The sequence below is a fragment of the Xiphophorus maculatus genome, chromosome 12, assembly GCF_002775205.1.
Source record: "Xiphophorus maculatus strain JP 163 A chromosome 12, X_maculatus-5.0-male, whole genome shotgun sequence".
Lineage (NCBI taxonomy): Eukaryota > Metazoa > Chordata > Actinopteri > Cyprinodontiformes > Poeciliidae > Xiphophorus > Xiphophorus maculatus.
In genome coordinates, this window is record NC_036454.1 from 15800288 (window position 1) to 15825070 (window position 24783).

The 24783-nt window shown below is 36.2% G+C and overlaps 2 protein-coding genes across 7 annotated transcripts; both read right to left on the minus strand.

The window, feature by feature from the left end:
* Positions 1-316: 316 nt before the first annotated feature.
* On the minus strand, positions 317-9694 carry golm1 (golgi membrane protein 1). 5 transcript variants are annotated; one of them, XM_014468560.2, is made up of 11 exons: positions 9518-9694; positions 7717-7851; positions 6810-6977; positions 6614-6668; positions 6401-6503; positions 5034-5157; positions 3679-3838; positions 3276-3488; positions 3056-3196; positions 2852-2950; positions 317-1382 (listed from the first exon to the last, which is right to left on the minus strand). In XM_014468560.2, the coding sequence occupies exons 2-10, from the start codon at positions 7843-7845 to the stop codon at positions 2853-2855; spliced, it is 1191 nt and encodes a 396-aa protein (XP_014324046.1). In that variant the 5' UTR covers positions 7846-7851; positions 9518-9694; the 3' UTR covers positions 317-1382; position 2852. The 5 variants fall into 5 exon arrangements, with proteins under 5 accessions (XP_014324046.1, XP_023199917.1, XP_023199916.1 ...); XM_023344149.1 differs by having other exon boundaries at positions 3276-3449; positions 3679-3841; XM_023344148.1 differs by having other exon boundaries at positions 3056-3190; positions 3679-3841.
* An 806-nt stretch (positions 9695-10500) lies between these two features.
* Positions 10501-19345, minus strand: LOC102236547 (LMBR1 domain-containing protein 2-B-like). Of its 2 annotated transcripts, none has more exons than XM_005795064.3 (18): positions 19231-19345; positions 18494-18716; positions 18288-18382; positions 17390-17488; positions 17059-17226; positions 16737-16947; positions 16539-16613; positions 16307-16411; positions 16029-16209; positions 15385-15566; positions 15132-15265; positions 14822-14927; positions 14579-14676; positions 13653-13756; positions 12229-12275; positions 11994-12096; positions 11086-11167; positions 10501-10960 (listed from the first exon to the last, which is right to left on the minus strand). In XM_005795064.3, exons 2-18 carry the CDS (start codon positions 18665-18667, stop codon positions 10897-10899), a joined length of 2028 nt encoding a protein of 675 aa, XP_005795121.1. In that variant the 5' UTR covers positions 18668-18716; positions 19231-19345; the 3' UTR covers positions 10501-10896. The 2 variants fall into 2 exon arrangements, with proteins under 2 accessions (XP_005795121.1, XP_023198760.1); XM_023342992.1 differs by having other exon boundaries at positions 18494-18719.
* Positions 19346-24783: the final 5438 nt, after the last annotated feature.

The window sequence follows — 24783 nt, forward strand, 5'->3', positions numbered from 1 at the left end:
TAGATTATGTAATCTTGGAACAGACAACTGATGATAAAACATTCTGGAAATTAAAATCTACTTCACTACATCTATATTACAGAGACACTGAGTAAATAAAATACAACTTGTCCTGCAAAAATCACAAGGCAACCAATTTTCCTTCAATAAATTCAGATCTACTTTTTGTTACTTTTGACATCTACAACTAGCTTATATTTGCACTTAACCAGTTTCCAGCTCAGTGTAGCTTCACTGTGTAATGCACAAGTACATCTCAGAGTTGCAGTTCACTTCTACTGGCTCCGAGGAGCCACAATGCACAATTTGATGCTCCTGCTCTGTGTAAATGTGTACAATTACAATACAGCAATTCTTTGAAGTCCCTGCCGGATACTGACACAGAGGATGCAGCAGACTGTGAGCACACCGAGTAATTTCACCATCTTTCCACATTCGACCTCCACAGAGTCAGCAGAGTAAGATGTTGACACACAACTAGTCAACAAAAGCAGATGCAGCCTGAAGCAGCAACATTTAGGGTCTGCAGAAGAGCACTTCCAGCATCTCCTTGTCCTAGTTCAAATACACAAAGATGCAAACCGTAACCCACATGATGCTCTGTGGAAAATACAGCTCAGAAGGAAAAGCCTGCTCCCAATGAAGTGCCTGAATATTTCAACAATGATGTAGAATTAATTACCGAATATAAATGTGCTGCAATAAAATCATGCTTCAAACAAAATGTTTGAATCATCTATAAACTCTAATTAAGTTTGTGTGTATGTTTTTTTATTTATTTTTAGGAATGATCAAGAATTAAACTAAACTACAATACCGCATTTTTTATGAGGAAAAATATAGCAGGAAACTCAAATATAAAAATTTTTCTAAGAAACTATACAGGAGAAGGGTGAACGCTTGTTAAAAATGCAATAATGAGAAAGGTAACAGCGCTCTCTGGTGGCTGATGTGTGTCACAGCAAGAACTCAGATCTTGACGCTCATCTCAGTATTTCACACCCTGAAGCCCAAAAGCGGTAAGTTGATATCTGAATTCACAGTTGCTATCAAATGACCTTAAGGCCTGTCAACACATCATAAAATACCTGTCATTTTAATCCACATCGACGTGATCCAAATGGTGTCAAGCTATGAGATGTCTTCAGTCATGTCTGACATTCACTAAAACAAATTTAAAAAAAGAAAAAGAAAGGAAACAGATGACATATCCTCGAATGAGGAACGACGATCGATCATCTGATCATCTAAACGAGATCAAGAAAACGCTGAAACTGGTTTGCGTTTTTGCTGTGTTTGCTTGGTTGCTGCGGAGCTGTGGTGCACAACATCTCCTGTTCTCTGAAAGGGGAGGTTTGGAGGATTCTTCCTCTATTGTGTCTCTGCAAAACAGCAGCAGGATTCTGTTAGTCAGACAAAATAACAGTGATCATATCATTATGTTGCTGGTGCATCTGAGATAATATCATCCACAAATTAATTTAGTTCAATTAGTGTTGAACACTAATTAGATTAAAAATATAACACTAATAATATATTTATTCATCACACACACATTCTTTTTCCTTCTCAAATTTTAGAAGAATTTTTATTCTTCAAAAATTATGATTTTTAGAAGAATAAATTTAATACAGAAATGGAAATGTTATTGTGGAATAGGACTGCATGATATTAGGCGATATTATTGGTAATTTTGCCACAACAAAATCTGGTGCGATATAAAACCTCTAGTGTTTTGGGTGATGCCATTTGTGTGCAGTGTGAGCCTCTGCTGCCCTGAGATGTAAAATACAAGTTCATAAAACTGGGATTACATAGACCAACAATTACTGTTCACTCCACAGCCCTTTGCAATATGAATTTTGAACAGACTGGTTTTGTAATAGCGATATATTTGGAACATACAGTGCATGTTCAAACTTCACTCATTCATTTTTAGCTTACAGAAAAATGCCAAGCATTTAAATAAACAAAAGCAAACTGACCAATAAGATTTAGGCTTTGGCGTGCCCCCACCTCACGCCTCACAGACTGACACAGATGTGTGTACAATATCTTTTGACACAACATTTTTTTTTTCTCCACAATTTTGCTAATAGTAAAGAGAGTTAGATAATAAAAAAGGAAATTTTCAAGGTACTCAGTGCGTACAGCCGTGCACCTGCAGGCGTTACTGCAACAATCTGTACTGTCAGTCACTTGTGGGCAATTTAGAATCACACAGAAAAGTTCCGAAAGGGAATCAAACTTAAAACTCTGTGAACTAAGAACTTCTGATCACATAATAGCAATTAACTACTGTATATCCGCCATGGTAAATCATTACTGATAGCTATTGTGAGTAGTCCCTAACATTAATATGATAAGGCAGCATGTAATCATATATACGTATATATATATTATTGTTATAAAGGCTGTATCAAACAAGTAGCCCTTTTGTTACGCTGTACCCGTGAAGTAGCGCCCAGTCTCAAAAATGTTGGTGACCCCTGGACCAGAGCATGTCACGCCACACTGATGCACTTACAGTATTTCTGCAAAAAGGGCACCAACCAAGGGTGCAGTGCACATACTGTTCCATACATGGACATACTTTTTAGAAGATTGAAGATCGGCTTCCTTGGCCTTACGCAACATTATAATTTTTAAGAATGTAAATTTTGGGTTTTCATATCTATCAAAATCAACAGAAGCAAAAGCTTAAAATGTGTATCTATCTGTAATGACTATATAGGACGAGTTTACTTATTGATTTACTTATTTGTTACAATTACTGTGTTCAACGTGTACTGTGTTACTATAGCTTAATAAGAAACCAAATAAACCCCTGAGTATAAATTCCAGCATGTACCTCAGTTTTGAGCAAGTGCAGCTTGTTTGTCAGCTTCATACTCTCCTTCATTCTCATCGTCGCCATTGTAGTCAGCCATTTCCTCCTCTGTGTTTTTATCTGTCAAAAATACAAAAGTAGGAGTAAAAAAAAATAATTCTGCAACTACATATAAACAGAACAAAATGAAAAGAAACATGTTTAGCATATTTTTGGCTGTCTTACTTCTCTGTTTCTCCAAATCGACTCCATCAACGATTTGCTCGTCTGCGTCATATTCATCTGGTTCCTCAGGCCTTTGACCGTTAGCTGTCTCCTCTGCCTTTTCTTGACCATTTAGGATGTCCTGCACTCCCGGATCTGCTTCTATAAGAACTGCTGTTTAGAATAATGTCACTGACACAGACAGACTGAAAACCGTTTCTATATACCGTCTTCAATTCACCTTCAGTTTGGGCACCTTCCTCATGAACGTCAATCACCTCTATGTCTTTATCGTCCATCCGATGGTTTGTCAAACCTTTTCTGGTCGTTGTCTCAGAAGCTTTTCCTTTTCCCTCTTTCTGCTGCAGTTTCTTCTGATTCTCTGAAGCGGCCAATGGAACGGTCTGGGAGTCGGCTTTAGAAAGATCATCTATCAGAGGTTGTTCTGACAACTCTGGAAGTGAAATTGTTTTTTCCAATGACAGTTTTAATGACAACCAAGAATTATTTAAAATCTAAATATCAACAGTTGTATGTTTAATGTTAATAAATAAGCTTCAAAAATAATAATGTTGGGTTGTTTTTACATTTACCTAAAATAACTCATGAATTACTCTGCATTCTTGTTTTTTGGGTTTTATTACCTTTGTCAATGTTGACGTAGTTGTTGAGCAGCTCAGAAGCTTTACTTCCTTTGCTCTGAGGGATGTTTGGTTTCTGGCTCACAGCAGCTGCTGCTTCAGCCTCTGTGGGAGCGGCCTTTGCTATTGGCTCTTCTTTCTGTTCTCCAGCCTCTGTGTTTTTCTGCTGATGGGGAAAGTGTCAAAAACTATTCTTACTTGCATCAAAGCTGAAACAAAAGACTCGAGCAGAAGAACCCACAAAGCGGAAAGTGTTTCACCTCCACCCCTATTCTTTTCGATATGATTGGACTAATATATATATTGCGCAACAACATTTCTAAATATGCATCTAACCGCCTACCGAGGCCAACACTGAGTAGAAAAAGAAAATGAGACATTTTTGTGTCACTGTGATTGTGCAAGGACACTGAAACTGTTTCAGAGTTTTCACTAAATAAACAAAACATTGTTCATCAGCACATATAAACAATAACTATTCCTGAATCACAGGAATATTTCTAACTTTAGTGGCTTATTAAGCCCTTTTTGCACTGCAGGGTCCGGCCTGGCCCAGCTCAGCCCAACTCCGTTCGACCCGGTACTATTGGTCCTATAGCCCTGGCCGTTTTACATTGAATGGGATCGTCATTTAAATCGAATTCTTGCTGAAGCTACCGAGGCAATCTCTCCAACGACCGCAGAACAGTTTCCTTCTTGGGTCTCCCATCCCGCTCTTTCTGAATGTGCTCATGAGCGAGGGAGCTAAGGGACACATTTACCTCAGCTTTAAATTTAATGGAAAAAAAAATCTCATCTGAATGTCGTCTCTGAGCTGGACTCGAGGCCAGCTGAACTATCGCTGCTGCTTGTGGGATTTCTCCGCTGGAGCGACGCCAGATGTGGAAATCCCCTCGTTCACAGCCTTGCTGACTTCTGATCGGTTCAGTTGGAGAAATGTTATTTACATTTACCATTAAAATCTTTGGCTGAAGAGGTGATTGTAATCCCAGTGTAGGGTCAGAATAGATTATGCCGGGAATTTATTGATGCAGCATATTGAAATGACAGACATCGAGAAATTCTAATGCTCCTCTGACCCAGAAATCTAGTCTTTGTCCCGCCCTCGCAGCCAATGAACCAATCAACAGCTAACTCCAAAGCCGGTCCGATTGGAACCGCAGCTCTTGGGGTTCCAGGGAGCAGGGTGGCACAGGGCTGGAAGTGCTAATGCAAAAACAATCAGCCCTGCTTTTAAGCCAGACCGGGCTTAAAAGGGGCTTAGTCACCTTTTTCCTGACCCTAATTCCAAAGCTAAAGACTTTTGATCAATTTACTTATGAGGGACGCATTCCTGTACATACAGTCAAACAGGTTACCTGTGTGGGAGCACCTTCAGGCGGAACAGCTTTCTGAACATTCTTCTGAACTTCAAGTTTAACAGCAGCCATTTTCTCGTCACACAGCTTCTTTTGGGACAGAACCTGAGACTGACAGTGAGCTCTGCAAGAAAAGTGCAATCCAACAGATTCATGTTAACCATCAACTTTACAGTCAATCACCAAAGTATCGATATAAAGCTTTTTCCATAATTTGTCACATTGAAAACACAAACTTCAATGTATTTTTTTAAGGATTTTATTTAAATGCTCCCCCAAAAAACTGTGCATAATTTTGAAGTGGAAATCCCATTACATGTTTTCAAAATTTGTTATTTTGCACAAGCTAACGCTTTACAATAGCCTCTGCTAGTCCTCTGTCTCATGTTACGTTACCCAAGATATCTGCGCATTTACTGTTTAAATTGTAGTAAACTAGAAATGATAGTCTACAATCAGAAGATGCAGTCTTTGTGAAAACATGTTGGACACTTGGACATTACCGACATCATCTGAATATGTTTTACATGTTTAGAGACATGCTTCTCCTCTAACCTCACAAATATATATTTAAAAAAAAAAGGTTGCGCCTGTGGGAAAGAAAATTACTTTGTGCTAAATTATTGTGCTGATGTCAGCTGCGCGACTTGACATCATGGCACGTGGTGACACATTCAAGCTGAGCAGATTGTGGAGCAGAGGTGGAAGCGAAGCAGAATCCTCACAGTTTAAATTGATAAGGAAATAAATGTGCATGCGTGAAATTTCCTTATGTAAACAATAACATGCAGGGGGTCTATATTTGTAAATCTGATTATGATTAAGTCAATGCCTCACCAACTATAAACCTCACCGCACGTCACTGGTTGTCACACAAACTCTCTTTTTTTTCACAATGGATTGAACAGTGCTCTGTTAAGACGTCCATAGCTTCGATGTTCTTATAATTTTGCCTTAAACGACTCCACGGCTTTATTTCTTGGTCCTCATGAAGCTGCTTGTTCACTAATGTTCTCTAACAAATCTCTAAAGCCTTCACAGAACAGATGGATTTATACAGATATTAAATTAAACACAGATGATTTAATAATATTGTAATTTTTGGATTCAATTGGTTGCAAGTGATTCCATTTAGGGGTATCAGAGAACAGGGAGCAGAACAAAAGCCATTATTTACTTACTTGAACTGGTAACTTGCATAAAATCCCAAGAAAATCTATTGAAGTTTGCGGTTGTAATTAATTATGATTTGTGTAACTAATTGTGAAAAAGTTCAGAAGTATAGTTGTGTCTTTTAAAAATAAATGAATTATGAATCAAGCTAATAATAAGCATATTGTTTTAAGAACTTCTAACAAACTCCTTACATGTCAACAGTGAGCTTATTGTTGAGGATGTTTGGGCTGGCCTGGCAACGCTGCAGCTCTTTCTGAAGCTTCCCCAAGTCATTGTTCATCTGATTCAGCTGACCTGCAGAGCAGACAAAACACAGTGTAAGATAAGTTAGCTTCACACTGACATGATTACCTCAGCTTGACACGTCTCTTTCTGAGAACCAGAAGTTACATTTTAACAGCTACCTTTGAGTTCCTCTATGGTTTTGGTGCTGGAGGAAATATTTTGCTGCAATTTAGCCTGCAGGCAAAACCAAAAATAGCATTAATTTTAACAGCCGCAAACGAGAGGAATCTCCAAATCTTGTAGAACTATTTATTTTAACTGTTTAACCAGTAGATTGTTATTACAAGTCCAAGGCTAAGTGGTCATGGAGTTTACCTTCTCTTGGCTGACATCTTCTAGTTGTTTCCTGCGAAGGCTTTCCATGTGATTGATCTCTTGCACCTGTTTCTGAATCTGCTCCTGAAACTCATTCTTCTTCATCTCTGCTACGCCTCGCTCAGCCGCTCCTCGTCGCACCTGTCCTTCCAGCTCATACAGCTTGGTCTTTGTTCAAACACACAGTGACAGATTCTGGATCAGCTCATATCACCCCTTTGTGCTCATCTCATGTTTTGACAACAAGACGACACATCTGATAGTGACAGTATTTATCCAAGAGAGGAAATAGGACAACACAAGAGATGTTAGCTTCTTATATTTCCCGAAGCCACAGAGCAATCAACAAAGAATTTAGGCAACGCAACAAAATATTTTATAGGGTCTCATGGCCTCATCTAGTTCTTTCCTGTGAAGGCTTTCTGCCCTGGCACGGTTTAGTCAAGAGGATGCTTGACCTTCATCACAAAGGGAAGATATGTAACTGCACATACAAATGTTAAAATGCACTAAAAAACCAAGCAAATTGTGCACTAAGAAGGATTTTCATTTAAAAGAACAAAAACAGATTATCTAATTATAGAAAATAAGATTTTGTATTTCAATGTTTTCATATACCTCGTACACATAAACTACAAGAATCTTTCCTGTTGGAAACAGGTGTTTGTTGTACCAGTCAGTGCAAACTACTTGTCTTTACAATCCGAATCAAAATCATGAAAACTGTGAACAACACAGCAGGGTGTGGCAGACACATGAAGCAAGAAGCGACCACTGCAACAAGCACATATTTCAAACTTATTTCACAGCATGGAAAACTTACATCTGAATTCTCTTTATGCACGTAGTAGAAAGATACAAACCCAGCTTTCATCAGACAAACAAACACATGTGTATGTTCTCCTACCTGTAGCTCCAGGTTGCGAGAGCTGGACACCCAGTATTTAAAGCCCAAAACCAAGATACAGGTAATTAGGGAGGCAATCATTAAAGAAGGGGCTCTTCCTCCACGACGACCATTCCCCAGTCCACCCATGGTGGCCTACAAACCAGACAATAAATGTCAACAGAATTCCCTTTTTTTAATATTGCATCCAGGTAAAAGCCGCAGTAATCCCATTGCATGTCAACAAAAGAAAAGATAACCTGAAACATGAAATTCTACCTCACTATACAGATACCAGAACATGTTTAGCAAGTGATATTAGAGATACTCAGCTATGCAGATAACAGGGGAGATGTTGCAGAGCGCACCAAGTAATCAAAATAATTAACTCAGTGATTCTTGAGAATTGGGACAAAATTGGTTTAAATTTTCCCAAATTTGTTTATTATTATTCCTCAAGCTTATGTGTACAAATATGTTTTGGAAATGTAAAGGTGCTAAGGTACAGGCTCCCAGTTGCAATTGTTTTTAAAAATTAAATTCTTAATGGACCTGACCCAGAACTTTGTCATCACCATGCCTGTTTTTTTTTTTTTTACATTCTTTTTATGTCTGACAAAAACTTGGGACAAATTTTAATTGAGCTGGAAAATATATAAAACTGATTTTTAATTAAATGTATTGATACTTTTATAATGATTTATTTGAATACTTATACTTAATTGTCATAATATATTATCTTAGTATTCCTTTAATTGTTTTAAACTATTATAATGTATTGAGTTTTGCTCCAGGACAAAGGATTTTAAAGACACCATCCACCTACTACAAAGTTTAAAATAAAAAATATTCAGCAAACACCAGGAAAACATACATTGTTGTGCTCACATGGCCCAGGTTAGTTTGGTCAGATATTTGACAAAAATTTATTTTGTGTATATTTTATTCACATTTTGTGCTTTATCCATAGGAGCTGTTTTGTCCCTCTTCTCAAGAATCACTGAACTCTAAAGTGGGAGGATTGGATGTTATAATCCATACATTTTCTTACGCCCTTGTATCTCCAGCGATACATTTCGTGCCAGAGGCGAGGTACACCCTGGACAGGTCGCCAGTCCATCACAATGTGCTACTTTATGATGATCTATCGCATTAAATCCCATTAAAATATATAAAGCCTAGATTTGAAACGTGACAAAATGTTATTATGTTGTAGAGGTATGCATATTTTTGAAAGGCTATGTAAAATCGAGACTCTCCTTCCTGGTGCTTTCTTAATGTAAATGATAAGGCAAATAAACAAATGAAGAAGTTCAGTAAAAGGTATTACAACATGCTGATTTCACTTAAAACGTCAACTGTTGGTGTTTCTACATAGCCAGATATCTTCCTAAAAAAATAGAGATTCGTCTGAAGAAAAAAATGCAACTTGTACAAACAGAACATATGTATATCCCTGCAACACTATACCCTTATGAAATAAAGCCAGTTTAAAACGTGGTTATGTGTTTATTAAAAGGGGAGATATTTCTCCATCCAACGGTAATAACGGTTAGCATTGTAGAGCATCAAAAAAAGGCTTCCGTTTTATCGTCGATCGGAATCAACGTCGAGAACAATAACAATATAGAATGGCTTAATGTTAGATAGACGAGTCAACTAAATCTAAATATTACAAACTATTATAAGAAAAGCACAGCTAAACATGAGCTGTCAATTTACTTACAACAGCAACCAGTGTATCAGGAGCTGGAGCTAACACTGTTAGCAACAAAGATTGTTCCATGTTGGCGTTAAGATAATTCGAAAACTATTTACTTACCAGATATGAACGTCAGAAAAAAAAGTGCTTTAGAATATCTGGTTTTAAAAAGTGATAATCTGTGATATATTTAAGAAGAAGATTGCTTTTTCAGAAAATTTGCAAAGCTACAATATTCGGTGGCTCACTAGAATCCATTACTGCCATACAAACAGCCGAGCCTGTAAAGAGCGACGTCTGTGTGGTACGGAGAGGAACAGTCAGTGGTGATGCATCTATGGGCCGTGCGACATTTGCATTACTGACGTAGCAAAAACAAAACAATCATATATTATATCTGTATAATCAAATTTGCATAGATAAAACGCTAATTGACATTCTGTTATGGAAATCAGGATATTTTAGCGCTGTATATTTAAAAATTTTTTATTAGTTTCATTAAAGGAGATTACGGAATACCGTATTCTACAGAGAGGACGAAAATGCAGCACGTGCAACCTGTTACTGTTTTAATAAACTGTAAAATACATTGCTTTTCTTTTATTCTTTATCTTTCCTTTATTATTTTTGTTTAGATATATTAAATTGGAAATAGCTATTTCATATAATTAATATCCTTAATACATTAAAAAGGAAATTAAACTACCTAATTTTTAAACGTTTAATGATTTTCATTTTATAAAAATATGTAGTTACTTAGGCATATTCCGTTTTCAAATTCCCTAGAAGTATCTATACCTACCTACCTTTATAGTCACCCCATAGGTAATTACAATAGTTAAAGAAGATAAAGTACCACCTTACCTCAGATGTTGCATCTAAATTACACTGTCCCCCTTCATTTATTACCAAGGTAATTTATGATACATTAAATATAACACATAAAATAAGATAAAAACATCTAAATAAAACGCATCTGATTTTAAGAAGTCAAATTTAAAGCAAAAAATAACATGAATAATAGTTTTAGATAAAGTCATGTGACTTAATTTGAGAATACAATACTTACAAAAAAAAATCAAAAAAGAAAATCTACAACATGAAACAGGTTAAGGTTTAGAAACTGATTCATATATTATATTCTGTTACAGGTGAAGACGTACTCATAATATACAGAGGTTTATTAAAAATACTTGTAAAACTAATTCAGAAAAATTTACAAAAATATACATTTTAAAAAGGGCTGGTTAAAATAAAATGCCAAATACTGTGGATAAATATACCCCGGTCTGTTGTCAACCTCTTTTAACAAGAAACCAGCTGTTTAAATAGCTTCAGTTTTATCTATAAACTGTAAAAATTTATTACATACATGCAACACTTTCTATTCCACAGAATCAATCCTTTGCATTCAACATTTTTTTTTAAAGAAACATAGAAATTCTTAGTAACTTAAATGATTTATTGGCTTTTTGATTCTCTGAGAGAGCCTGATTTGATTACACATCGTCAAACAAGCCTTTCAGAGAAGGTGAGAAAGACAGATACTGTCCAGCCGCGGATCTGTGGAATTAACACAAAAACACCAAATTAGTGACACTCGAAAATTTGGAAATTAAGTTCTTTTGGAAAACAATATTAAAAATTACATTCTTAATTTAATATTCTTAGTTTAGTTAAAGTAATACCTTCTATTTGGGAAACTGTCATCACTGGAGTTATCCTGCAGTAAACCTGTGTGCTGTTCTATATTTCCATTGCTTCTGTTGACTGCAATCACGAAGAAGGACATGCTTATAAACAGAATACTGCTGAGGGATGAAAGTGATCTTAATGTCCTTTAAAGTCAGAGGACTAAAATATACAGGCAGTGATAAAATAAAAATCTTTGCTAAATAAGCAAAGTTCAAATGTACTTTGGAGTTTTAAACGATGCCTTCCAAAACTGCTTTGAAGCATCTATATTACTATATGTTTCAATGGTAACATTCCTGTCCTCTGTACAGGGCAACAGTCAGGCTTTACACAAGTTATTGTTCAGCAAACTATACAAAATTCACAGAAAGTTTGACTAAACATTTATAGACATGTTTCATAAATCAAAATACATGTTCCAACAAGACACATTTGTCAGATTAACAGTATGTTTTGAAAAGATTGTCTTGGCTCTTGTGGCCTTTATTTATCAGTGAGTAAACAAGAATGGGGGATTGTGTAAGAGAGGGAAGACATTCGGCAAAGTTCATCAGGCCGGGACTCGAGCCTGCACACTTTACCCCTGTGCCACTGCCACACCCAACAATAAACGTTAAGCACATACCAAACACACTTTATTTTTTTGATGGTCTGATGTAACATTATAATCTTAAAATGTCATGTTTTTATCTGTAAATGCCAAATAACATTAGTCTGTGTGTTTCACTCAGTGATTTGACTTACTGAAACAAATGCATTTTTTAATGTGATAATTTATTGAAAGTTAATGCCTGTATTACCCGTTACATTAGTTGTTGAGACCACAAGAAGTACAAACTGCCGCAAATATGAAGTATTCTTCATATTTGCTGTTGAGTTTTTCTTCGTCCTTATTACCTACCACTTTTCCTCATCTCTGTTTCAGGAGTGTTCTCGTCCAGCTCACTATAATCGGCTCTGCTTCGCTCCGAGGTCGCCTGGACTCTGTATCGCTCCCTCCAAGCCTAAAGTAGAAGCCAAAACAGCCTGAGAACACTTTATACAAACAAACAGAATCCATGAACTAACACAGTAGAAACAAAATTACAAATAGGATGTATTGGACAATAAAAAAATAAATAAAAAGAATGCATTACCCATCTTCGATTTTGTCCATCCTCTGCTCTTTGCCTTATTCTTCTTTCTAGAAATGAACAATATTAATCATACAGTTTAACTCATGAACAAGATTTTCTTCCTTTTGAAAGGACCAAATATACATGTAATGGATGTAACAAGATGGTAATTGAAGAGTTCCTAATTCCTTCTCAAATGTTTAGATCTTTGTAGAACTTTTAAAACATTATGAACATTTCAAAGAAAATGTCAATTTAAAACTTGATTTGGATTTAATTGTAAGTCATAAAAACACCACGATGCCAGAGTTGGCTTCTGATTTGGCACTTAGTAAAAGAACTATTTCACAACCTTCTGGACATCTAGACGGTAGCTATTTCAATATCTATTTTATTTAGACTAGTCAAATCAGGACTGAAATATTATATGCTAAATACACATTATTTCAATTAACATTATTGAACTTTGATACTTCTATTTGACTTTTACAAATTCAAATAGCCATTGTCGTTTAAATACAATTTATGCATAGGAGGATTGTTATCTTTTATTAAAGAATAACTTAAAGAACTTTTGATTTTATCCTTTAGAACAGCGTGTGTATATTTAAAACTTTATAAGCACACTGCAAGAGAAGAAAACCCATAAGCCATGAGTTTTGAGCCATAAAGAATAAGCAAATAGGGAATTAGGAGTATGTAAATACTATATTAAACCAAAAACCTGACTATATTATCTTCTAAAATCCCCTCAGATTCTAAAAATAATAAATATAGTCATTCAACGTAACAGTATTTGTGCTAATTTTGAGAGCACAAACACCCAAAATGGCTTTTCTAATAAAAACCATGGGTACACAATATTAGGAAAACATGTAATAATGCTGGTGAATGTGGCAATGACGATATGTCTTGAATTAAATAAACAAATAATTTAAATTAATTATTAATTTCTTTCTGCTTTACATTAACATCAAACATAAACACTTGATAGAGAGCAGACTTTACAGCTTGTAGAAAACAAATTAGTCATTATTTCTACCTCGTCAATGTTCTTCTGAAAATATGCTTTTGTATGAAAATATGCCTTTTGTCAGCTTAGTTGTAGTTATATAGTGACTTGATCCCTTACCGCCGCTTTCCTTTTTAAAACATTTTTATGTTGTCTTTAAAAAAAAAGCGTCACCAAATACATTGGTGGTATACAGACCCTTAATGATTCTATTTAAATAAATTGCAAATATTTGTTGTAATCCAGGCAGTTCTTCACGATATGCAAATTGCATACAGTGATATTTTGATAATTATAAAATGTGCAATGCAGGACATGGCAGCATTAAGACACATTAAAATATGAATACCAAAACCTCAAGATTATTTTACACTAAACATAATTTGGTCAAAAAATGCTGCAGCAGGTGACAGAGCCAATAAGAAAAAAATACCTCTTCTTACTAGCTCCTTGCCTTCATCTACCAGTTCAGAGGTAAATTCATTGTCAGTGATGAACTGATAGAAACCTAGGAGGTTCAAGAAGCGAGAGCCCAACCTATAAAAACAAAGAAACACAATTATATGCTATTGCCAAGCATTCTATTTGTACTACAAGTAAGCAAATTGTAACCAAATAAGTGTCATCAGAGGAAAAGCTACTAACTAGAACACATGAAAGAGAGCATTTCGATTAGACAGTGATATAAATCAAATCACAGAAAAACTAAGAAAATTGTTAGTGATATGAAACATTCTTAGTGGCATAAAGGTGATTCTGGATTTATAATGTGATGCCTGATATTGTTTATTTGAGGTCCAAAATCTAGAGGAAATTTAAACGTTTTACCCCTCAAACTAACCTGGCCTTCCAATGCAATTCCACTCAGTTCTCATCTCCCTTCAAGTATGTTCTCTAGGATTTCTCCCATTGACCTTTATTTCTCCGTTTGAATTTCAACCAGGCCAATCAGTGAACAGAAGGACAAGTTGCAGTCGATAACCTAGATTTTCTGCACTGTTTTAGTATTTTAGTCTTCCATCATCAGGCCCTCTTACCATCACCAGCAGGCAACTTGGGTGAAATGTTTTGCGCAAAGACCCAATGATGGAGATGGACCGAGCAGGGGCTCGAACTGGCAACCCATCGATTACAGAGCAAACTCCTACCACCGTCCCCACCATCGCCCCACAACCGGTTTCACTTTTGAAACCCGTTAATTAATAGCCTTATGTTAGCTGCATTTCAGTGTGAAAAAAAGCAGAGGCTTGTAGTCCGGAAATTACGGTCCTCAGCAATACTTAAACATCTACAACACATCAACATTATACAATAACATTCCACATCATTATATACAGTAATTCCGAATGGTTACTTTACTTGTAAATAGTTGCAATGCAAAGCAGCACCACCAACATGGGATAATAGATGTAGAATCCATCAGATATCACAGGCAGCAGCCGCATAGAGCCCATAATCTGAGAGAGACAAGAAGACAAAACAAGGTACTACATTTAGATTTAACACAAAGATAAAAAACATTTTCTAAGCTGGTGTCCTAAAGTTGATCAACTTGTGAAGTATTTGGTAATTTGAATGAGGCTGTACAGTATATGAACTCACAGAGGTGTAGGATGTCTGTATTCTGTCCTGGTGTGAGATGGCAGAGTCCAAATGAATCAGGCCCAAAAAGTTGAGACACAGTGGAGGAGTCAGACGACAAAACAGCCTAAGTAAAGAAAAACTGAGACGTCACCCTAATCTGTTATTCTTCTAGAATGACCCATTCCAAATGTGCTTGATCTTAAGATTTTAATTTTTCCGATCGTTTATGTAAATCTCAATAACACAACATGAAAATGCATCATATGAAAACTTTCTATAAGAAATTATCAAAAAAACAAATATCAAGCATTCTAACTGATGGACATACATGCCGCTGAACAGCAGGCTGTAAGCATCAGTTTGGTGATGTGGCACCAGATGATAGTAGTTAAAGACCCGTATCCTGAACACCGTGGAATACACGCACACACACATGAAGAGGATACTGACAAAGCACACCATCTGGTGGAGAAAAAGATAAAGGTCATTGAAAAAGATAGTGGGATTATTAGAATCATATTAAAAAAATGCTGACTTCACAATGACAATTTCTGGATTAGGAAATAAAAAAAGAAGTCTACCTCAATTAAAATGTAATTGTAATGTTGTTCAGCTTTCTGGACAAAGACAGCAAACAGAGAGAGGATAGGCTGTGAACTGAAGAAGGTACACTCAGACCAGACGACTGCTACAGAGAGGAGAGAAAGGAGAACCGCCAGCAGCCTGCAGAAAGTCTTTCTGAAAGCACACTCCCAGTACCACTCTGAGAATGACAAACAGAAGTACAGGTTATGAACAGAAACACAGGGGGGAAAACTCTATATTACAAATATCAAAAAATGTGGATTCAAAATGACTATCAGACAAACTTTACAGTATGCGTGACTCTGGTTTGTGACAAAAGCTGAACTTCGATTTAATGTATCTGACGTTTTGTTCCTGGTTTTGCCATGTCGAGTTGTATTTTTTCCAAAGTATCTATGCTTGGGACATAGGCTATTTAGCCAATGAGGTTGTTTAGATATGGTGTTATCGCATGTGCAAAACAAGCAATTGAGAAAGCTGCAGTGGAGGAGAACCTTAAAATGCAAGCAAGCAAATGAAGTTTCTCTAAAAAATTGCCAATACATTCAGCAGCAATACACATTACCACTGCTGAAAAATTTAAACATTAGGCGATTTACTTCAACTGCAAATTGAAGATTTTGGCCCTGAATGAACCCACCTACAGTAGGGGTGTAGATAAACCTGCGGACCCAGCCGAGAGGGTTTGGGGAGAAGGTTTTGGTGATGACTCGTACTGGAGTGCTCTGACTTTTAGCAATATCTTCCAGATGAAACGCCTTATCCAACAAGAGGGACCACTGAACTTGAGTCTGGTTGTGCCTTTGCACTGCAGAAATTACCTAAATTGAACACAAACAAGTACAACTTTACTTAACCATCCTTCACACACACAGCTTTTTGAGAAATCAACACTACAAATAAGGAGAAGATAGATACTTTTTCATGAAGTTTGATTAGGCCACTTTTGGTAGGAATAGAAGGACCTTCACAAGGAGAGCTTTCCAGGTTTCTTCCCATCTCTTGCTGGTAGCGAATAGGACACTGTAATTCACATGCAGGTTATTTCAGAGTGGTAGCATCAAGCAATGTTAAAATGCATACATGCATTTTGTGAAAGAAAGAAAAATTGGCTCTGCTTAGTAAACAATGGCCTTTATGCAATTCCTACCTTTGTCATAATAGTATCTACACATTTCCTGAGGCTGTGGTTGAACCTTACAGACTCATTTAGGTCTGCAACTTCCTGAAAACAGAAATAAAGTTTTTTTAATAGTTACAAAAACAAAAAAACAAACAGATCAAACTAACAGCAAGGTAAAAAATTGTGTTCTGATTTAAAGTATACATATTATCTAAAAACTCTCACCTCCATAACATCTGCTAAGTCCTCCTCTGCTGAAGCTTTCTCCGTTGCCAGTTTCGCTACTTTAAAGTATGTCTTGGCCAGTAAGAAACTGTTTGAAGATGAGAACCAATAAGATCGTGGGATCTCCACTAAGCCATAGCCAAGCAACAGCACCAAAAGGAACAGGCCCCAGGTGTTAGCAGCTGTGATACCGATGGTCTGGAGTTCTGTCCTGGATATTTTTTACAATATAAAACAAGAGCTCAGACCAATGTATGCAACATATGATACATTTTCCAAATGTTTTGTTTTTCCTTGATGAATTTAAACAATACTGACATACCATGTGAGCCTCAGCTTTAGATGAGCAGAGACATAGATCAGCAGGCAGATGAAGATGAGGAGGTAGGTGCCATAATAAATTGCATTTTCTATAAGAGCTGTTTTAACCTTCCCAACAATGGAGAAAGCTCCAGAACGTGCATAGGACTGCATGAAGGGCAACAGCAGCCTGAGCAGTCATGCATAGAGGAAACAGAGTAAACACATAAATATATTAAATATCTATAAATATATATATATTTATTTATTTTTCTCTGGACTTCATTAAAAAGTGTAATAATATACTAAAGTCTCAGTCTATTTTAGGGTCCTGGATGATTAAAGGAATTCACCATGTAAGAAACTGGGACGTCCAATAGACAACCCTCCAAAACACTGGCAGGACATGATCAGGGATGTAACTCCAGGGCTTCACACACACATTTGCTGCACTGAAAGTAAGCAAACACACACAAAGTCAGATATAACAAAGATAAAAATGCTCACAACAGCTTTGTAAGCTTGGATTTGGAATTGTGAGTTGTGGGCTCCTTAAAGTACTATATTTTAATTTAGCTGAAACCTCGAAATACCAAAACTTTATTAGTACAAAAGAAAAAGGACACTCTACGCAAGAGTCATGGCTTAGTTTGGAAAACGTTGTGTGAATAAAATATATATTGCAGAATGGCATCCATCTCCACAGTGTTGACACCAATTGGAGGGGAGAAAATTAACTTGGAATCAAACGACTTACAGCATGATAGACCCTGGCTATTTGCTTTTCTTACATGTCCTAATAATACACTTTAGTTACTAAATAAAAATTGGAACAATCAAAAATTTGTATCAGCTGGTCAAAGGATTACAAAAATATAGTATTAGAAAAAGGCCTCAAGTTTCTGATCAGTGCATCTCAAATAAAAAGCTTGTTAGAATTTCAATTTTGACTTCAAGTAATTAGGGATTTAATACACATTTTTGATTAACATTCCCAAAATCAGAATAGTAGTATTGTACCAATTGTACATTGTAGATAATTTCAAAAGTTTAACATGGGCAAAAACACTTTTTACTGAGGCTGACTATGTGGTTCCCCTACATTTTTTTTTTTACTAAATGTTGTGTTTAACTAAAAAGTAACAAGTTATTATGTTGGAGGAACCACCAATTGAAGGATCATTCTGACCCCAACCTGAAAAGAAATGGGATGATGATCAATGTGAGAAATACTACAACAATTGAGTTTACCTTGAAGGCTGGAAAGGAGCTGAATCAGAAAGTTCACCTTGGGTTTGAGAGGGAGTGTAGTTTGAATTGTCATGAATGCACTGGTTGTAGATGGTCTAAGAAAAGAGCAACGGAAATATAATGACACAAACACATTCAAAGTACCCAAACAAGGAAAAATGCTTGTTAATAAATTTAAAAAGTTGTAGGCAAACATGAACCCCTACCGTGCTGACATCAAGTGGGAGGATGAAAACGATGAGGAAGCAGAGGTACCAGGACAGAAGCGTCCCTAAGAGGACGAGACGATGCTGTTTCCTCAAGTCTCCATAACGATGGAGAAGGTAGAAGGCCAGGAGGAAAACCACAACAACCACAGCACACAATCCAGCAGCAGACATGCCGATAAATAATCAAATCATATGTGAAAACGTCATGATGACAGTCAGTCTGCTGGGAACGAAGAGACAGAGAGAAGGAAATAAGACAGGAACTCATTATTACAGGATGGATATCAGCCCTTATCTGCAGGAGAGAAAGGCTAAACAGCATGATGTCATTACTCAGGACATGTGAGATGTGTAAAATTTAACAAAAGAGGGGGAAGGTAAAAATGCAGGGAGATTTTTTTGATGCCAACATAACAAAGTTCTAATGCTGAATCTAACAGTAAACATAAAAACGTGGGGAAAAGGATACCAGAAATAATGGTACTTTGTAATGATTAAGTAACATGCTTTGTACCTTGGAAACTGATATGGATACGGAAAAAAAACACGCTACAACCCTTAAGTTTTACCGTTACTTTTAACGTGTTGTTGTTGCTGTTGTTTTTAAAGTGTTTACAAAGCTAACTAGATGACATACCGGTATTTGTTTTATTTAGTCACTGTGCTAACATTGGACTTCATGAACAATAAACTCTCAAGCGGTCTAAAAATGCCTTTGGAAAGCTAAATCTTACCTTTGAAGATACCTTGTCTGGGTAAAGTTAACTAACAGTTATATTCCGTTTCTTCCCCTTCCAACTCCAACTGTTAAACGAAACCTTTGGAACCACGTCGCGCAACGTACGCATTTTAGGCACTCCAACGTATGTCTGCGCAACACACTAGGAATTGTGGGTATTGTAGGATTCGTTCGCTGACGAATTAAACTCCAAATATTACAAACGTAAAATGTTTTAACCCTCTATGGCATGACTTTTTATTTTTGTGGGGAAGAAATATTTTCCTGCATTCTTTGGGAGCTTGGTGGTCCCTAATTACATGTCAATCATAAAATCGGACTCTGACACCTCCTGGAACCAGATTTGGGTTTGTTGCCTCAGGGTAACATTGGTCTAGAACACCAAGATTGTCTACACTGATTATGAGAAATGAAATACAAATCAAACAAAAACTATATTCATAAAAGAACTATTTTTTGGACAAAAATATGTCAAAAATCATGCCCCCCCAAGAAATAAAATAAAGGAGCAATGTGAGGTACAGCTATGTGGTTTGTTGCCTGAGGGCAACGCCATGCCAAATCCAATTGATGATATAAAAAGCGTATAAATAATTGTACATTTAAAGATGAGAATGTGAAATTTAAGTTTCATGTAATGTGGAAATAACTTAAGTTTATATGGTGTTTGGAGATTTAAATGTTTATAAGTTGATGAGTGTGAGAGGGGCAGAAAATCAGAAGATTTTGTATATTGTACCTGCTCCTCTTCGAACAGATCAGTTTTATTTATTTGTTTATTTATTGCTTTTACTTTTGTCTCTTTGAAATAAATAAATAAACAAATAAATACAACTAATAATGATTGGATGCAAATTTTTCAAGTTTTATCAAAAAGTTTGAGTTTTATCAAAAAGTAAGTAGAAAAAGACCAATAATAGATCTGTTCTGGTACATTCATGAATGAAAACATGAAAAATACTTTGCTGTATATTAAATAATGTTAAAAACACATTTATTGAAGGGACTGAGATCATGTTCCCAGATATTTTTCTATTTTGACAATTTATTTTCAACATATGACTTGAATCTTCTCAATACAAAATTGTTCCCAATTTTTAAGGATCAAAGCTACCAAGTAAACATGCAGCTCATTCAAATACAGCAGCAGATTACATGGGAAACAGAATTATAACAAAATAGGTCATCTACTTCTATTCATATCTTATCCATGTCTTCTTTTTCGTTTTTGGTTACAAAGTGGAGAGCGTACCTCTCAGTTTAAATGATTTCCAGCCAGTAAACTTCAAACATACAGAAAAAGAAACTGAAAGAAAAACATCTTGAGTCTGTTTCAGGACTGGAGCAAAAGCCACAGGCATGGATCGTCTGCATAGAGTGGGCCCAGTATGTTAAAACAAACTGCATGGTGTTCCAGCAAAAGATCCATGTGGCAGAGCACATCCAGGACCAGAAGTTCTGCAAGATTTGGAGAGTGAGTCCAGTCTTCCACTGTTCTGGAAACACCCAGTGTTTCCAGCCAAACTGATCCAAAAATGTCCAGAGATTCTGTCCAGTCCTCTAGAATATACCCCAGTAGTTCCATCTGGTCCACAAAACTGGTTGCAATTTCACATGTAGGCTTAAATAAACCAGTTTACTCAAAGGAGGAATGTTCCACACTCGGTTTGCTTCGTTCATCCATGTAGGGCAAATCACTTTTCAGTGTTTCTCCGGTGGTTTCTGTCTGCTTTCTCTGCATTACCAGGCTGATTGGCCTGATCTGAGCTGTCACAGGACAGATAAAAGCCACTGACAGGTGCTTAGGGAGGCCATCTGTTAACCTGCAGTCCCAGCCTATCAAACCTCCTTACACAGATTAGAGGTAGTAGGTGTTTGACCATTCAAACCCACAACGTTCAACCTGAGACGTGATGCTTTTCTATTCTTATTGATGAACTCAATCCATGACTGATATAGAATCAATAGAATGATTACCTATTCTGTTGTGTACGTTTTGCTATGATTCATTGTCATCTAAACAGCAGGGAAATAAAGTCAAAAAGGCAAACCTACTTGTTGTGGATTTATTTTGAAACTAAGAAAAACAATTGATTTAAAAACAAACATTTTGTTACACAAACATGCATTTGTTTATTTAAAGGCTGGAAACAACCAATTTTTTGTTTGTGTCTGTATGCCATCATCTGTGATCCCAGTCATCCTCACCATGAACTGCTCTCTTTTTGTAATCATCAAGGCCAGTATGAGCAGATTCTGAAACTTTCATCCCTTGAGCCATTACACGCTTGAATTCCTACCAGTTCAGGGCAATCTCATTTGCACAATGTGTTAGAAGAGCAGAAATTCACAGCTTCCTGCTTATTGTAGAACATGCTTGTGTCTATTTCATCATGTCTTATGTTTTCATTCACATTGTAGAGTAATTATACCAGTAAGCATTCAAATATTAAAGCTTTTTAACATTTCCCTAGTCAATTCTTTTCTTATAATCTGTTTACCAGTAGGTCAATGTGATTAATTTATTTATTTTAACTCTTAGCTAAAATCTTTTAATGTTATAATGTAGCTATTCTATTATATTCTATTGGATTCTGATTAAAGACACTAATCATGTGCAGTTGTCACCACTAGGGGGAGGCAGTGTTATTCTTCAAGATTTTTTTCTAGTCCAAAGTCTTGTAGCAAATGTCGTAGCAACATTTAAGGAAAATTTTATGTTTAGAGTTACAAATAACTTTACCACTATTCTGGTACCAAAATGAAATTATTATTTTGGGTAATATTGATATTGATTAACAAAATTAGGCTATTTCATTGATACTCCTGTGTTCGCCATGCACATTAAAAGAAGACTATAAATCCCTAAAAGCAATAATCTGAAAGGCAGTTTTGACACGATGACAACAAACCTTTATAAAGTGGCATGATAATCTACCGTTCTTCATGTTGCTGCCATATTTTGTTTATTCCTTTGTCTTTTTAGACTTTTATAAAGGTGGCTTTCACTTTGAAGTTGTTTTTGACAGAAAAGAAAGGTCTCAAGTTCAAGTCTTTGAGAAGATCTTTTAATAAAGATCTGATCAGGTTTCAACTTATCCCCATTGGGATAATAAAGTACACAGCATTTGAGACGCTTAAATGTTGTATTCATTGAACCTAGTACGTTTGATTAAAAAAGAAATACACTGAAATTGTCCTGTTTATTTTGGAAGGTTTCCAAATGTACTTTTTATTAGGCACAAAATATTCACACAAATTAAGAACTATCAAAATTAATGTGAACTTACTATGCATTACATAATAAAGCAATTCAATTTCAGTTCTGTTTATTTATACAGCAGCAATTCACATGGCATCGCAAGTCACTTTACAAAAAAATTGTGTTCTATCCAATTCACTCCAAATGATTCTATTTAAACAGTCCATCAAGTTCAGTTTACTATTCAAACTGGTTAAAAAAAATCGTTTCCTATTTAAGGAAATTCACTCCTCCGGAATGGGCATGTAATGACAGTAGACAATTGCTTAAATTATGTATTTCCAGGCAGCTAGTACCACTTTATAGCATAATCGAGTAACTATGTTACCTTCAGTTGTTCTAAATATGGATATATATATATATATATATATATATATATATATATATATATATATATATATATATATATATATATATATATATATATATATATATATATATATATATATATATATATATAACTTAAAAGTATTTTTACTTTCTTTGAAATTGGACCTGTCTCTTTAAAAACTCCTGCTCTTTCTGAAACTCCGCCTTCAGGAAGTCATCACAACAGCGCTCCTCTATTAACCATTTAACAATATTTTTACTAGTGTTACACTGAGAAATAGCTCCTATACTGACCTCATTAGTTGCGCAATTACAACAGGTGTTTGCTAATTGCTGCTGGCGAGTCAGACAGTGTTGAGTGGGGGAGCATTGGGGGAGGACTGCTCTGTAAGGCAGAAGTTTGGGAGCTTAGAAACTGCAGCTTTGAGGTGGAGCTGCGCCTTGAAGGTGGTGCTTGGGTCCAGCCATTCGTTTTGGACAGCTGAATAGATTCTTGCATACTTGCAACACTCCAGGTATGTTTGAAAAAATATATATTTTAAAGATGCTGTCCCTTTAAAGGCTATAGGATGGAAGAGAGCACACACAGTTAGCTGCAGCAATAACTTTGTCTAGGAAAAAGTCAAGATGAAACAGTGACAGTCTTTCCACTTTTAGGTGATGGATTGTACAATCAGATTCTCAAAGCATGCAATAAAGTTTTATAACTTACCTCTGCTTCAACCTTGTGCAACTTATTTCCTGACCCATCTGCTGTCTTCCTTGTTCTCTTTGATGCTGTTGTTCTCTGACAAACATCTGAGGCCTTCACAAACTACTGGATTTAAACTAATGTAAGCTTACGTACTGGCCACTTAAATTACAAATGAAGTGACACCTGGATTTTATTTCAATACAGTACATAAAAGTTTGGGGTCGAAACATGATAAAATGTGAAATGTTCAAAACGGTGTGAATGCTTTTGCTGGGCCCTTTAAGCTAAAGCAGGCAGAAATAACAGTTTTTTTAAAAAGAAAGATTATAGGTCAATGTTGTGTTTTTGCTGCTCTTTGACAAATGACCTTCAACAACTAGAGCAAGTGCAATTGCAAAATCTGTACACAAGCTGTTATGTTGCTTAATGTGAACTGCTGCAGAATTGGTTCACAAACTTTATATTTGATTTTATCTTGAGTCTTCAGTCACATTATGTCAAATGATTTCTTATGAATTTCAAATGAAGTTGCTTTCTAGCCAGCTCTTTTCATGCTAAGATAGTTTGAAGGACTGGCATCTGAAAATTAAATTACAAATTTTTTTTTTATGTGCAATTAGCTTTGCTGCTTTTAGCCACTATGTAATGTTAATACGGCATTTTAGTTTTTCTCTGCTATTATGCTGCTGCTTTTCCCCCTTTTTCCTATTCTGCTGTTTTTCTTTCTTCAGCATCCAGATGATGAGCCACTGTGACTGTGTCTAACGAGGCCTCGTTCAGATCAGATCAGAGAAACTGTGTGTGAACAGCCCTGTCTCCCAGCGTGCTCATTGAGCAGCTATGAGACCTCTGGGTTTGAAGTTTTCAACATTTGATCCATGGGAAACCCTTGCAGACAATGATGCTGGTGAACAATGTAGCCCCAGTTTGGAGTGTCCCCTGAGGGCCACTGCACACTGATCTGATGACCTGTCCTGGATACATCTCCCCACTGGGAATGAACCACTCCCATCTGGCTTGGTACAGTATCTAGGAAAAGGTAGAGTTACATACTCTTTCTGGTACCGAGACTTGGGCCACAGTTGTTGTTTATGGATAAAATGTATGTTGATATGCGTGGATATGAAGGTTGGCTGAGGGGATTTAAAGCAAAACTTAGTTACATAACTCCCCCTACGGCTACCAAACCATGACTTTTTTTAAACGTTTGCATTAAGTTGCAAATAAAATATTTCTCAGGACTGTATAATTTGATCAAGTTG

What these genes read in the sequence shown, in the direction of transcription:
- LOC102236547 (XM_005795064.3), bottom strand. Translation starts at nt 18,667, where the DNA reads ATGTCTGCTGCTGGATTGTGTGCTGTGGTTGTTGTGGTTTTCCTCCTG. An exon ending in ACGTCCCAGTTTCTTACATG is followed by an intron (nt 17,227 to 17,389) that starts GTGAATTCCTTT and finishes ATGACTGCTCAG; the next exon opens with GCTGCTGTTGCCCTTCATGC. An exon ending in ATGGACAAAATCGAAGATGG is followed by an intron (nt 12,097 to 12,228) that starts GTAATGCATTCT and finishes CTTCTACTTTAG; the next exon opens with GCTTGGAGGGAGCGATACAG.
- golm1 (XM_005794951.2), bottom strand. Translation starts at nt 7,845, where the DNA reads ATGGGTGGACTGGGGAATGGTCGTCGTGGAGGAAGAGCCCCTTCTTTA. An exon ending in AACCATAGAGGAACTCAAAG is followed by an intron (nt 6,504 to 6,613) that starts GTAGCTGTTAAA and finishes TCTGCTCTGCAG; the next exon opens with GTCAGCTGAATCAGATGAAC. An exon ending in GGAAGGTGCCCAAACTGAAG is followed by an intron (nt 3,197 to 3,275) that starts GTGAATTGAAGA and finishes CAGTTCTTATAG; the next exon opens with AAGCAGATCCGGGAGTGCAG.